The sequence below is a fragment of the Nerophis ophidion genome, linkage group LG05 (genome assembly GCF_033978795.1).
Source record: "Nerophis ophidion isolate RoL-2023_Sa linkage group LG05, RoL_Noph_v1.0, whole genome shotgun sequence".
Taxonomy (NCBI): Eukaryota; Metazoa; Chordata; class Actinopteri; order Syngnathiformes; family Syngnathidae; genus Nerophis; species Nerophis ophidion.
Window position 1 is genome coordinate 41,243,314 of NC_084615.1, and position 15,160 is coordinate 41,258,473.

The following is a 15,160-nucleotide window of genomic DNA, read 5'->3' on the forward strand; positions in this document are numbered from 1 at the left end:
TGCAAATATATACATATATATATATTACTGCACTGCTGCTCACTCTTTGACCTAAACCTGACCTGCTGCTGCTGGGTTACAGTTAAAGGCAGTTGTTTGCAAATCAAAAACGTATCAATTCAGTTTCATGATTTAAACCGCTCTACAAAGATCTGTACTGCAAAATGTGCTCATTGTAACCATTATTCCTGCCTTCTTCACTTAAAAAAAGAATCAAAAGGGACAAGTGGTGTGTATATATATATATATATATATATATATATATATATATATATATATATATATATATATATATACACTGTATATAAACACACAGTGGGGTAAAAAAGTATTTAGTCAGCCACCGATTGTGCAAGTTCTCCCACTTAAAATGATGACAGAGGTCTGTAATTTTCATCATAGGTACACTTCAACTGTGAGAGACAGAATGTGAAAAAAAATCCAGGAATTCACATTGTAGGAATTTTAAAGAATTTATTTGTAAATTATGGTGGAAAATGAGTATTTGGTCAACCATTCAAAGCTCTCGCTGATAGAAGGAGGTTCAAAATCTCACGATACATGGCCCCATTCATTCTTTCCTGAATACGGATCAATCGTCCTGTCCCCTTAGCAGAAAAAAGCCCCAAAGCATGATGTTTCCACCCCCATGCTTCACAGTAGGTGTGGCTTTCTTGGGATGCAACTCGATATTATTTTTCCTCCAAACACAACGAGTTGCGTTTATACCAAAATGGATACATGGATGATACAGCAGAGGATTGGGAGAATGTCATGTGGTCAGATGAAACAAACTAGAACTAGAGTTAAAGTGTACATTTATTTTGAGAGTTACAACAAGCAAATTGCACTCATTTTTTTGCAATGCAATTCGGCTCATTTTTAAAACATTGCTGTTAAAGTTTACGCTAATCCTACAGTTCTTACCTTTCGCCGCTAGATGCCACTAGCACCTATCTTTGGTTTTTGTTACGACTTTTTGTAACCCTGAAGCTTGCCAATGTCACGTGATTTACCCGGAAGTTTCACGTCTTGAACTTTGGACGTGTATTGACTCGGAGGAGATTAGGACATGGACGAAGACATGTCCCAGGAGGTGGACACCTTCATAGCCAGCCTGAAGCTGCTTGTCAACCTGGGCAAAGCTCTATTGGAGCAAGCCAAGAAGGACTCCGAAGGTTAGACAAACTTTGACACTTGTTTCCACGCATACATAATAAACCCAAAGTGTGTACTTGCCTCATTTTGAAATATTTTGGCTTTACATATAAAGGAGACTTTCCGGGAAATAAGGGAAACATAGCCAACACTGATTGACTTAAGATTTATTTTCCGGCTGAGCGGTGGGCTTTTGTGTAGTAAGACCCGAATACCAACTGTAGTACAATCGTGTTATATTACCGACGTGCTTTTATTGTGAAGGCCTGGTTTTACGTGCTAAACTACAGTCTTTGTTACGCTTTTGTTTCCTGAGTGGACCGGAAGTTCATTTGTTTTCTAGTGTGAACCCCATTTTCCAGAAGCACCTGAGTGAATGTGTATCATACCAATGCCAAATTAAAACGACCACATGTAATTTAGAAGATTATTTGCTTGGTTTGTATTGTTTCATTTAAGTTTGGATTTTGATTAAATAGCGATGGACTCATTGGCCCTAGCATGTGAATGGGAGTGTGAATGTTGTCTGTCTATCTGTGTTGGCCCTGCAAAGAGGTGGCGACTTGTCCAGGGTGTACACCGCCTTCCGCCCGAATGCAGCTGAGATAGGCTCCATGAATTGATTTACGTGGACCCAAACCACGTAAATCCATCCATTTTCTACCGCTTACTCCCTTTTGGGTGCGCTGGCGCCTATCTCAGCTACAATCAGGTGTTACCATTTAGTGGTCAATTGTACCGAATATGTACTGTACTATGCAATCTAATAATAAAAGTTTCACTTAATCATTTAATCAATCAATCCAGCACCGCTCGCGACTCCAAAAAGGGATACGCGGTAGAAAATGGATGGATGGATGGACTTATTTTCTAGCCAGGGCCAATCAACTAAATCAGGCATGTCGAACGTACAACCCGAGGGCCGGATCAGGCCCGCAAACAGGTTTTATCCGGGCCGCAGGATGAGTTTGCTAAGTATAAAAATCAACCTGGAATTTTTGAATGAAAGAAACAGCAGTTCTGTGTCCACTGGATGTCGCAATAGCAATTATTTGTATCTTTGTAGATGATGCTACATATGTAGAAAAAAACACATGATTTTAGTACAACAGTTGAGGAAAATTATCAAACTACATAACATCCTGTAATTGGATTTTGATATGATTTTTGTATCTTGATCGATTGAAAAGTAACACCAATGAGTTGTCTGATGAACATTATCACATAATTTATTCAGAAAATACAAATAAAGTATATATACTATTTACCGCAACAGCAATATGATTTGTACAATTTCAGAATGTGCTTGTTCTATTTTTAAACACAGAAAACAATCTGAAGTTGTCTTTATTTTTAAATTATCATGCCGTGATTTTACCGGTCCAGCCCGTTTGGGAGTAGATTTTTTTTCCATGTGGCCCCGATCAAAAATGAGTTTGCCACATTTCCAGAGAGCTAATGACCCAGAGGCCAGACTTGCCCTTTCGCTATTTTGAGAACCAGCATAAATAGACGTTTGTTTCCGTCTATTTATTTGGTCAAATTGTCAGAGTTAACAGTTTCAGAAAAAATGTGTTATTAAAAAAATCAAGGGTCTCTTCCAGTGGACAAAAGGATGCCTTTATGAGGTCAAAAGAATCTGCGAGATTGTGTACAATAGTCCAAGTTCCTGTAAATAAGAGCAGTCCTCTGCTGGTTTTATATTTGATTTTCAGTAAAAAGTGTCTACCCAAAATTCGGGCTGCCAGTTAAATAGCCCTGCTGCTGTCTCTAAACCACAAGTGTGAAACTCAAGGCCGAAGGGCCTGTTTCGGCCCGCCACATCATTAAATGTGGCCCGTTCGGTGTACCGCTGGTCTGGTCACCCTCTTCCGGACCTGAGGATGACGTGTGTGTTTGTGTATGTACAATGGATCCCAAGAGACGCCGGTGACAAATTGTTGAGCAAAAGTTTACTTTTATTAACACGCGGTTCTGCAGTTCCTTGATGAGACCTAGCCAAATTATATCACTCCCCCCAAGCAGCCAGGCAACCAGTCCTTATAACCCAAAATGTCATCTCAGTTTTTTAATTAATGATAATGAAATTGACTCCGCCAGGCCCATATACTGGGATGTTTGTGTGTGTGAGTAATTCCTAGTGTCAGTTGAAATTATATAATAATTATTCATGTCCAGAGAGTCCTACCATCGACAGATTTACTAAGTCTTGCTTTAGTGAAGGGTATGGTGCCCACCTGCGCGTGTCACACTTAATGGTCATACTTTATTACCTGGCCAAGAAGATGGAACCCAGCTTACTAGAACTGGCTGGCTTCTTGCTTCAGGAGGTATGTAAATATTTTACCATTTGCAAAACATGTTATTTCGTTAGACTGGCAAATACTACACCAGGAATCGGGTGAAAATGTGGGTCATTAAAGCACTTTCTGGCTAATAATAATTTTTTTTCTTTCAATTTTGACAGAAAATAATGTACTACTTGAAATTACATATCTTCTGAACTTCAATATTATCTAATCATGCAACAAAATATTCCAGGCATTCTTTTGTCCTTCCAAATTAAACACTTAAACATCTGCTCCTCATTTTGACTTACAAAGACTGAAGAAGACTTTTGAAGCAAGTTACACATCAATCTGTTGGTAAAAAATTATAATAAACAAAATTGCTTATGCAAATTGTGTCCTGAGACTTTTATATGTGATATTTATTGTTTACTGCCCTCTGAGGGCAGCCATAAGTGCGACGTGGCCCTCAGTAAAACAAGTTTGACAGCCCTGACAAATGATGCTTTGCTCTTTTGACTAACCTGTTTACATAAAATTGCATATGATTCAATGTGACCGTGTTTATTAAGAGGTTTAGTGCATGCAGTTTAAGGCATGTAAATCAAATTTTCATTTAATTGTGCACAATAACTTAGCAAAAAGAACTGAAGCATCACTTTGTTGTCACACAGCCTCCCTGGAGAACTTTGTCCCTCACAAAATCGCCACTCTATACGGCCTGATCGTCGCTGGAGCAGACTTCTACAAGAGGTGATCAAGTCGTTATCCCATGACTGCATCATACATGTTCCGTCATAAGTGATACGAATAGAAATTAAAACAGTTATGTGCGGTAATTAATGGTGCGATGTGTTACTGTTGGGCAGCATCGGCGTGAAGAAGAAGACAGAAGCCGAGGCCCTGTGGAAGAAGTGGTATGGGTAAGTTAGCTTAGCATCACTGGGAAGTTAAAAGATAATGTTTGCTAATCCTTATTGCTAAGTGACATATTGGCTGTCTCATTGAATGGAAATGTTTTTGCAGGCATGCCGCAGTGCGAGAGCAAGTAGACGAGATGCTGCAGCTCCAGGTTTGTACGAATAAACCCACCTTTGTTTTCTGTCTGAACTAGTGACGATGACAAATTACACATTAGGTTGCCTCCAGCCACAGCTGTCAATGATATCTGACTGAATACTAATTTAGGACATTTCCTTATAGAGCGACTGGGACTCCTTCCTGCAGTTTGTGGACGAAGGTCTTCCTCCGCCCTCGAGTAGTCTGACTCCTGCAGCAGACATCTTTAGCCCTGAAACATTGTTTAATGACGGCCGCAGTGGAGCGTGAGTTTATTGCGTTTACCTTGTTCGATAAACGTGCTCATTCATATTGTAATTATGCTCACTAGTTTAAGGTGTTTAATGTTTAAAACAGGAATGTAACACTGGACCAGTACCGCCCTGAGGGTCAGAAGCTTCTGCTGGTCCTCATCAGACACTTTGGATGACTGCCGTGACGTGACCACGTGGCCGAGCTGCAGGGCAACCAGGTCAGTGGCGACCAAAGTTACAGTACCATCATGTAACAAAAAGCAGTGTTTCCCACGGTGTGTGTCCAATAAGATCAGAAAAAGTTGCTAAATTTGGTAACTTTCTAAAAAAGAGAATACAGAGGGAACTGAACACTCGCTAAGCTGGCCACACAGAAACTTCCGCTACGTGTTCTTATTTTCTGGCAGGCGTGTTAGGAAGGAGATTTACTATGCCATATAATCTTTGGAGTTGTAACTACAAGCTGCTTTCACAGACAGTTTCTTATAAAGTGTTACTTTTCTGTTTTTAATGCAAACATCACTTTGGGGCAGTATTGGCTGTTCTAAATTTCTGCTTTATAAATACTGTATTTTCTGGACGATAAGCCGCTACCTACTTTTTTCCTACAATTATAAACTGGCAAATTTACAAATTTTTCTTCCCTAACGGCCATAATGTTTTGTATTCAACAAAAAGTTTTCATAGAGCACAAACACAGATACTGTATAGGTGTGTTACTGTTTGTTCTATGGCTCCATCTTTTAGATAAGTTCGCTCACTGCAGGTGCTGCCATTTAAAAATGGCAGCACCGGCTTAAAGTTCAGTGCGGCTAATGTACCCGGTGTTCTTTTCTTCTGTGCTGTGTGTAGGATTGAATAAACATGACCAACACCAGGCGTTGCTACTCAGCTGCACTTTACTTGTGGCAATGCATCTCTGACGATACAAGAAATACAAATGTAGTCAATATTTTCTGTCAATTTTCGAGCCCCTACACAAATACAATCATGCAGAACCAGAACTAGTGAAGTTAAGTTCTTAATGACACAATAAATACACTTTTCTATCACCACATGGACGCCTTCCTTTCACGTTGATATCGTGGACAAAAGGGAAGTAGAAAGGCGTGTCCAACCAATATAAAGAGGTAGGTGTCACAACAATTATTGCAGTAGGAGGGGGACGACGAGACAGTGGTTCCACATACTGACAAAACAACACCCAATCTTCAGGTATTTTCATGTAACTTACACATTTTGTGTAATTATGACAGTAATACATTATAAAATACATTATATTTACATGACATAATTGACCCTGTTACACTACTACACGTGAACATTTGGTGGGTGCAGCTTAAATACCGGTGTGCTCTCTCACCTGGGAAATAGGTTAAACCTTGACTTTGACCTCATGTTAAATGGTCAAAATCAGGTCAATGGTCAAAGTTCATTTGAATTTGAATGTACAAAAAACAATGAAAAATAAACGTTTTTTATTTTGTGTGCAGGCTGCCCTGGAGGCTCGGTCCATAAAGGTCTTGGTGGTGTGTTTCGGCGCCTTGAAGGGGTCTCAGCTGTGGCTGCAGCAGACTGGATGCACATTCGACATGGTGCTGGACTCGCAAAGAAAGGTATTAGGACACTTGGAGATAATTAATGTTGAATACTCTGAAGCACTTCTCTGTCTGCCGCAGATGTACAAGAGTTTTGGACTCGTCTCATCCTACGCTAAGGTAATGAGTTTTGGCACCCTGCTGCAGTATTCCGAGTATCCAGCAGTGAACAGAGACCTCCCTGAATTCCCCTACCACCTGCTGGAAGACCTCTATCAGGTAAAAAGGGCCAATACTGATTTTAATCTGATACGATATCATCATAGTACATACATTTATTTTGTAGTGTGGAATGAGGGAATCGATTAGATTAAGTGAAATGACTCAGAATAATTTTAGGTATGAAAAACACTAACCGTTGACATATAGTAACCCGATACTTATAATGTGGTGTTAATCAGAGCCCTGTATAGTGAGAGTATGTCCGATTCTGTTTCAGAGTTGGTCCCAAACATGGCGTCCTGTAGTCATGTGAGGGGCTTTTGACCAATCATTTAGGAGATTGTTTGGCCATACTCTCTCTGATTGATCGAAATCCCCTCGCTTACTTACAGGGCGCCATGTTTGGGAGCAACTCTGTAAAAGAGTTGACCATCTATTCACGGCTCTGTTGGTAATTTGTTTTTAGTGACACCTAGTGGTCACAATAATGAATAAGATTACAATGCTCATGACAGCAAATTGAATGGTGTGGAGACATTTGGTACTGGAATCTTTCTAATGCGTTTCTGCCTTGTAGACTTTGTATCTGTTAGTACTAGTAGTAGGTGTTACTATTTATTTGACATGTTTCTACAGTATATTGACAAATGTCATGTTTAGGATTTAAATATTGTTCTATTAAGGACACTTATGAACAATGTCTAGCTCAGTCCTTCTCAACAGTGGGGCAGGCACCCCTGGGGCGGGCGGGGGGGTCAATGCCGGGACCCATGTGTGACATTGAGGAATATGCTTTTTTTTTTTTTTTTTTTTGCTATACGCGTATGGAGCACTTGGCTTCACTGTAACCACGGTGGCAGATGAGGAACGACTGGTGTGTTGTTTCCTTTAATGTTAATAAGCTTACAATGTTATACAGAGGTATAATTATAACAAATTTATAGACAAATTATACTATTTATAGACGAATTATACTATTTATAGTCACGGTGGGAAAGGAGGGCGTGAAATATTTTCTTCTTCGGGGGGGACCCTAGCAAAAATATTTGAGAAGCAGTGGTCTAGCTTGTGTGCTTAGCTCATACTTGCCAACCTTGAGACCTCCGATTTCGGGAAGTGGGGGGTGGGGCGGAGGCGTGGTTGGGGCGGGGGGCGTGGTTAAGAGGGGTGGCGTATACCAGCTCGAGTATTTCATATATATTTTATATATATATACTATATATATAAATTATATATATATATGTATGAAATACTTGACTTTCAGTGAATTCTAGCTATATATATTTATTTTATTATGTATATTTTATTATATATATAAATAAAATAAATAGTTGAATTTCCGACGGAATCTATCAAATACACAGTAATAAACACACAGTTGTTCGACTAACTGTACTGTGCTTGCTGGTTACTAAAAAAAAAAAACACTTACCTTTCACTATTTGAGTATCCTTTGTTCTGCCATTTGCGCACTGGCGAGCGATCTCCGAATCCGGGAACATCCTTCACGAATTTGTTGTAGACATCCGTAAATGAGAACGGGATGTTGCTTCCAGCTATCAGCATAGCCATTTTTGTCTCAGTATAACATACACCATCGGGTATCCATTTTGCGAGGTGGTAATACTGGGTTGTGAACGATGCTGCGCTGCGGACGCGTTGTGCTTCGCTGACTGATCATTCATGGCTGAGTATATCCGTTCGACTGCCGTGTTCAATTGAGAAGTCTGTTCTACAAAACTTACATGCAACATACCTCTTCCTCTTTGAACTCTCCTGGATAAACTGAAATTCTTGTTTCCATTCATTTTGGAACTTGAAAGCGTATTTCTTCATTTTGCTCGTCGACGGTGTAATATATTGGGCTGGAGTCAATAACCAGGCAACGTGATGAAGTTACGTCTCTTTACTGTGGGCTTCAGAACAGACTCCCCAATGCATGTTCCTTGACTGCACTTAAATGTAGAATATATTTACATTCTATGTACAGTAGATGGCAGTATTGTCAGTTTAAGAGGGTCACAACATTGAGTCAGGTCTGCCTTGAGCTGGAGTGGGCGTGGCCTCCAGCTCCGCCTGAATTTCGGGAGATTTTCGAGAGAAAATTTGTCCCGGGAGGTTTTTGGGAGAGGCGCTGAATTTCGGGAGTCTCCCGGAAAATCCTGGAGGGTTGGCAAGTATGGCTTAGCTGCTGTGTAGCTGCGAGCTACTGGTAGTCTACCTTTTGGAAATGACTAAAAAAACATTTGTGTGCTTATTGGAGGACTTTTACTGTAGATATCGATTGGCTGTCCAGCTTTGCACAAGTAAACATGCTGCAGGACTGCTTGTATTTGAGATTTTTGATGCAAGCTATTGTCATCCAATATTTGGTTTGCGGATATCAGACCGATATCAATATCGAATTGGATTTGGGAAACCCTGAATGAAAATGTCTCAAAGTTGATAGAAACCTGATCATTTTAATTATTCATCTCGCGTATTATTCAATATTTGACAAACGTCTTACCTGAGCAGATTGTTTGTTAGCATTAAATCAGTTATTACGCCTCTGGGGTGCCCAAAGTGGGGCCTGGGGACCATTTGCAGCCTGCAACTTGTTTTGTTTTTTATTGGTCTGTGACACATTCTACTGCCAAAATAAACATGTGCCGGATTAGACCATTACACAAAAAACAAAGAAATGCAACTGACCCAACTTTCCTCAAAAATGGGATCCAAGTAAAACCAAACATTTTAATTCAAGTAGTACATTTTGTTCATCTGTTAAATGTTGGTATTTAATGTGTCCTTCTAGATGGGAGGAGATTTCCTGTTGAGCAAAGAGAACCAAATCCTCCTGTTCCACCAGTGTAAAACCCCGATGGACCGGCCATCCATTAGCCGCCTCCTAGAGGCATCTGACACTGCCCGCTAACTGCAGAAGAAATCTTACACATTCCAGCCAGGTTAGGTTGGATCACTTACTTTTAACAGGAGTTGAGCTCCACTTCGACCCACGCTGATGACGTCACGCCTCGCTCTCACTCTGTTGTGATGAGGTGCGACCGATGCCAAAGAGTGTGGCGAAGATGTCCGCTCCTCATTGTTAGATCAGTGTTTTGATCAATCTGCTTTTATGTGTGATAATTGATTTTAACATTTGTAGTTGAGTTTTGCCCCCCCCCCCCCCCCCGGTCATGAAGTGTAATACAGATAGTTACGCTTAATTTTTAATAAGAAATAGGATGTGAATAATCAGCTGTTTGAACTTAAACAAAAACAAAATTCAGAGAAGAACAATTAAATTTGGCCTTTTTCAAACACGAGTCCCGCCCTGCACCAGACTTTGCACAAATATTTGTAAGGATTATCTCAGCCCTCGGTGACCCCAAATCCGACATAAAAAAACAAAAGCTTTGTGGAAGTACAACAGTGTAACATTATAACCAATATGCTGACATCACCAGATTAATACAAGCCGCAAAATACCGATACGACATTGTCAAAATGCTTTTAATGATGTGTTTAAAAAACTTAAAACATTCTTTCTTGCTGTAAAAGGTGTCTTAAATGTGCATTACTCCCTTTAGCCAGCCAGTGGTAAATCTCCAGCTTCTTTTCCACTGCATGATAAGTGTTTCCCATAGAAATACAGTCTATTTGTGGTGGAGGTGGGTGTAATAACCTAATAGTCGAAATTGCATGATGGAGCATGTTGCATTTGCAAAAAGCGAGTAAAAATGACATGAGAAGCAAAATAAATAATTTTGGAACTACGAACAAATGTTCATCTGTCATTTCTTTTTTGTTTTTCATTTCAAGACAAACATGCTCAATTGGCAGCTCTGATCCCTCCCTATTGTCGTTTATAGCAGGTGCGTTATGTGAATGAGCGAGCCAGGTAGTACCAAATGTATTTGAGGCGGTCCGCCACAAGTGTATGAATGAATGACAAGAACTGCTAACTACCTAGTTATTTATGTTTTTCCACTGGCAAAAGCAGGTACTATTTCAGGTATCTGGTTAGCTGGGGTGCTGACCTGATACCGTATGGACAATGGGAATTGTTTGATAGTAGCCTATTGGTTGAGCAAATTGTACCATTGTGAGTTTCATGGTTAGAAATGCCAAAAATAAACACGCTGATGTAAGCTATGCCTGTTGTTGCAATATTGTACTCCTCAGTGTCCTCTTTGATTAAATGTCCTCCGCTCGTTTTCCTCTATTGTTTGTTTGCATGTCTCATCCTGACAACAATGTAGCTTTTGCAAAGTCTGTTTTATGCAACAACTAAGGCAGCAAACAACTTGTTTTTACGATCAAGAAAGATTAATTAGCTTTGACTTGTTTGAACGTGTTTTTGTTTGTCACCATAGTTACGCACATATTTACTCAACTGAGTCAAACTTGTAATCAGAATCAACTGTAGAGACTTGAAGCTTGTTTGGAAATACAATGAATAGGCACCAGCGACCCCAAAGGGAATACGCGGTAGAAAATTGATGTATGGTTGGACCAACAAACTATCTGTCCAGATCTAAAGCGCCACCCTGTCATCAAACTCGCACAGATAGTTCATGGTGCGATCGCAGTAGTGGTCCCACCAGTCGCCGTCGTCCGACGACATGGCCACACAGTTTTCCCGTTTGCCGCCGTCGGGCTGGCTAGACAGGAAGTGCTTGCGCCACTGGAAGTAGGAGACCCGTGTACCGTCGTCGAAGATGTACTGGCCTTCGGAGGTCAGGTCGTTGATGCCCAGCCACACAGGCCAGTTGCCCGGGTGGAAGAAGGACTTGGTGTAGTGGGCCAGCGCCTCTTGCTCACGCCGGTCACGGGGCATTGCCATGCGCCCGCCTCGATCGAGGCACTTTCTGGAAGCCCCAGCATAGTCCTCAAAGGTGTTGTAGACCAGGTAACACTTGTAGCCCACCCTCAGACCCTTCTGGCAACCTGATTGGCACAACACAAAACCTCAGCTGATTGGACAGTACGCGCACACTTGTTGAGTGACACTCCCCAGTTGCATGGCATCTTCCAACCTTTACTTACCCCATGCCGGGCTGGGAGGGTTAGCATCACATTTTTTTTTTTGAGATTTAAAAAATTAATTTTGCTTTAGTGAGTGACGTAGTGATGTATTTGAAAAGAAGGCTGCATCTGCATCCTTTTGGGACTTAATTGGCCTTCAAACGGCTGCTAGTACTGTATGTGTTGACTTTGGCTCCCCCTAGTGGTTGTACAAAAAATGTATCAAAATGAATAAAATGTACAATTCTTGCTGGTCAGTAAGTGTAATATTATTTATATATTTGTTTAGTGTTTTGTGTTCTGGTGTTGCATTGGAAAAGATTAGTGCTTGAGTAGATCTTAAACTTAAAATCCCAACTATTGTCATGAAATTACCCTTTGCATTTGACCCATCCCCTTGGTCCACGCCCTGGGAGGTGAGGGGAGCAGTGAGCAGCAGCATGCGCCATGCTCGGGAATCAATTGGTGATTTAACTCCCAATTCCAACCCTTGATGCTGAGTGCCAAGCAGGGAGGCAATGGGTCCAAGACTCGGCTGGGGTATGAACTTACGACCTCCCAGTCTCAGGGCGGACACTCTAACCACAAGGCCACTGAGCTAACAACAAACAAACAGACCTTCTAGTCTTCCGGTCTCCTTGCGGTTGTCTTTGCTGTGCTGGTAGACTTCACGGATTTTGTCCTCCAGCTCAAAGACTTTTGCTGCCATGTTGGAAAGAGGTGATATATATAGTTGTTGAATAAAGCTGACCCTTCAGGAACCTTTGTGTGGAGTTTCCTTACCGTCCATCCTGGACAGATGCTCCATCATCTGTCCCACTTGAACATCCAGAGTGTAATGTCCCACGTTGAGTTTGTGGATGGCCTGGTCGATCCCGGCCAGTCGGGACACTGCAGGCAAGAAGAGGACACAATGGGCCTCAATGGAAATGAGACGCCCAAGTAGCATGTGATGCTAACGTTGTGTCTGAGACCATGTGAGGACGCACAAACATAGTTGTAGGAGTTTTCAAAGTCCGACGTCGGGTTGGTCGGCTCCGGCTCGGAAACAGGATGGGTGTCGGGAACATCACCTCTCGCCTTTTTCACCTCTAGATGAGACATCTGACAGAAATTGGGGTTTAATATTGTTTAACCAGCTACCTGGGCAGTTTTGTTTTCAAAACTTGAGGACGCTTGTATAGTTTACCAGCTGGCATGATCATGTATGTTTGCAACAGTGGTATGTTTGCAACAGATTTCTTTTGAAATATTTTTGTCCAAAATTAAGTGTTGCATTAATTCTTATTTACCTGTATGTCTTAAATGACCTGCTCAGTGGCGTTGTGGTTAGAGTGTCCGCCCTGAGACTGAAAGGTTGTGAGTTCAAACCCTGGCCGAGTCATACCAAAGACTATAAAAATGGGATCCATTACCTCCCTGCTTGGCATCAAGGGATGGAGTTGGGGGTTAAATCACCAAAATGATTCCCAAGCGTGGCCACCGCTGCTGCTCACTGCTCCCCTCACCTCCTAGGGTGTGAATATGGGGATGGGTCAAATGAGGAGGATCATTTCACCACACCTAGTGTGTGTGACTATCGTTGGGACTTTAACTTATATGTATTACAGTGCGATATGTCTTTTTTTTGTACTATGTTGTGGCAATAGATAAAAGCTTTTTCAGGTTCAGGATGACTTTCGCTAAACTTGGCACTGTCTTCAGTGCGACAAAGTTGACCAACTTTAAGCAGAACAACTTTTTGATGCACTTCATCTTCAATGCTGGCCTCAGCAGTAAGATGTACATGTTGGTGAGGCTTTGCGTGAGCACTCTCAAAAGATGAGACGCGTCTCTTAGTGCTAACAAGACTGCTAACTTCCATCCATCCATCCATCCATTTTCTACCGCTTATTTCCTTCGGGGTAGCGGGTGGCGCTGGAGCCTATGTCAGCTACAATCAGGCGGAAGGCGGATACACCCTGGACAATTGGCCACCTCATCACAGGGCCAACACAGATAAACAGACAACATTAACACTCACATTCACACACTAGGACCAATTTAGTGTTGCCAATCAACCTATCCCCAGGTGCATGTCTTTGGAGGTGGGAGGAAGCTGGAGAACCCACGCAGTCACGGGGAGATCATGCAAACTCCACACAGAAAGATCCCGAGCGCAGGATCGAACCCAGGACCTTCGTATTATGAGGCAGACGCACCAACCCCTCTTACACCGTGCTGCCAACTTAGTGGAGATAAACTGTGCTCTTCCTCTTCGACGACATCAGCTCCATATGTCATTGGTGAGCGTTTGGCGTGAGAGATGTGACATGACAACGCGACACTTACAACACGGCTAATGATCAGAGCTGCGACTGTCAAATTTGTCAAATTCAAGTTTTTTACCTTTTTTTTATTCCCGCTCTACCTTTCACATGTTTCTCCCGATTCAAACCATTCCAACTTCGAACTGTTCAGCCTATTCGGGAATTGCGCGCCCTTCCCTTCACAAATTCCAAAAATTCCCAGATTTCCCTGAATTCCGGGTTTTCCAGGACATTTTCCCATTCAAAATGTTACGCCTGTGGTTCCTACACATCAAAGCCCAGTTCTAATGTAGTGGAATTACCCAGTGTGTGAGTAAGAACATATTTCCACGTAGTTATACAAAACACAAAATGTCCACTGCAAAGGATTCTGTTTTCCAGGAGGATAGGGTTTATTTTCAAATTTTAAACAAGAATACAACACTTACCATGTGAGAGTGTAGTTCTTTTGTTTGCTGAATCTTGCATAGTGGCCCTTTAAGCGGCCTCAATTGTTCTATCTGAATAGCAGTGTCGCAGTTGAACCAATATCATCCGTCAATGACAAGTCAACAAATACTGTTCTCATGACGTCCTCCTTTTAGCTCATTGATTTGCATTTTTCAGGCAACATTATGACCCAAAAAAAGGAAAACGCACAATAAAACCTATCACAGTGACTAAAGTATTTAGTTGTAGAGAAGCAACAAAGTCCTGACCTGCGTTGGTTCTGGCCTCCCAGCAGGCACACACAAGCCCAGCGAGCACAAACACAGCAGTGCGAGCGAGGTGGCGACTAGTCCCATTTTCGGCCTCTTGACTCCTGAAGGAAGGAAAGAAGTAAAAAAAAAAGAAAAAAAAAAAAGCTAACCCTAACCTCTCTCGCTCACTCCTCCTTCACGCCTTCTTTCCTCCCGGCCAGTGGGCCTCCCACAGAGACATGATCCAGAACCTGGCAAGGCCGCAACAGAAATACTGGAAACGATGTAAAATGATCCAAATATTGTGCATACAATTTCATCCTAGCAACCCCTTGTCCTCTATTTGCTTTGTTCAGGGCGTCGCTTCAGTCGTTGCCAAACAGGAAAGCCTTTTGTCCCCCCCCCCCGACACCATACCTCCAAGTCCCATTTCCATTCTTTGTATATTTGAAATACACTTTTCCCAAACACTGGTGGCTGTTAACCGGGTCATTTGAACTAGCTGGCAAATTCCCCCTTAATGTTAACCCATGGGTGTCAAACTCATTTTAGATCTGGGGCTACATGGAGAGAAATCTACTCCCAATGGGGCCGGACCGGTAAAATCACAGCACGATAACTTAAAAATAAAGACAACTTCAG

General features: G+C 41.8%; 2 protein-coding genes across 4 annotated transcripts; one reads left to right on the top strand and one right to left on the bottom strand.

The window, feature by feature from the left end:
• Positions 1 to 994: 994 nt before the first annotated feature.
• On the top strand, positions 995 to 10,285 carry selenol (selenoprotein L). The gene is made up of 9 exons (XM_061900962.1): positions 995 to 1,178; positions 4,121 to 4,199; positions 4,316 to 4,369; positions 4,473 to 4,518; positions 4,650 to 4,771; positions 4,863 to 4,977; positions 6,253 to 6,375; positions 6,439 to 6,576; positions 9,317 to 10,285. Exons 1-9 carry the CDS (start codon positions 1,073 to 1,075, stop codon positions 9,434 to 9,436), a joined length of 903 nt encoding a protein of 300 aa, XP_061756946.1. The 5' UTR covers positions 995 to 1,072; the 3' UTR covers positions 9,437 to 10,285.
• Positions 9,673 to 14,934, bottom strand: clec11a (C-type lectin domain containing 11A). Of its 3 annotated transcripts, none has more exons than XM_061900963.1 (6): positions 14,537 to 14,934; positions 14,267 to 14,338; positions 12,519 to 12,633; positions 12,313 to 12,420; positions 12,148 to 12,231; positions 9,673 to 11,451 (listed from the first exon to the last, which is right to left on the bottom strand). In XM_061900963.1, exons 1-6 carry the CDS (start codon positions 14,621 to 14,623, stop codon positions 11,039 to 11,041), a joined length of 879 nt encoding a protein of 292 aa, XP_061756947.1. In that variant the 5' UTR covers positions 14,624 to 14,934; the 3' UTR covers positions 9,673 to 11,038. The 3 variants fall into 3 exon arrangements, with proteins under 3 accessions (XP_061756947.1, XP_061756949.1, XP_061756948.1); XM_061900965.1 differs by lacking the exon at positions 14,267 to 14,338 and adding an exon at positions 12,945 to 13,040 and having other exon boundaries at positions 14,537 to 14,918; XM_061900964.1 differs by lacking the exon at positions 14,267 to 14,338 and having other exon boundaries at positions 14,537 to 14,908.
• Between the last annotated feature and the right edge of the window lie 226 nt (positions 14,935 to 15,160).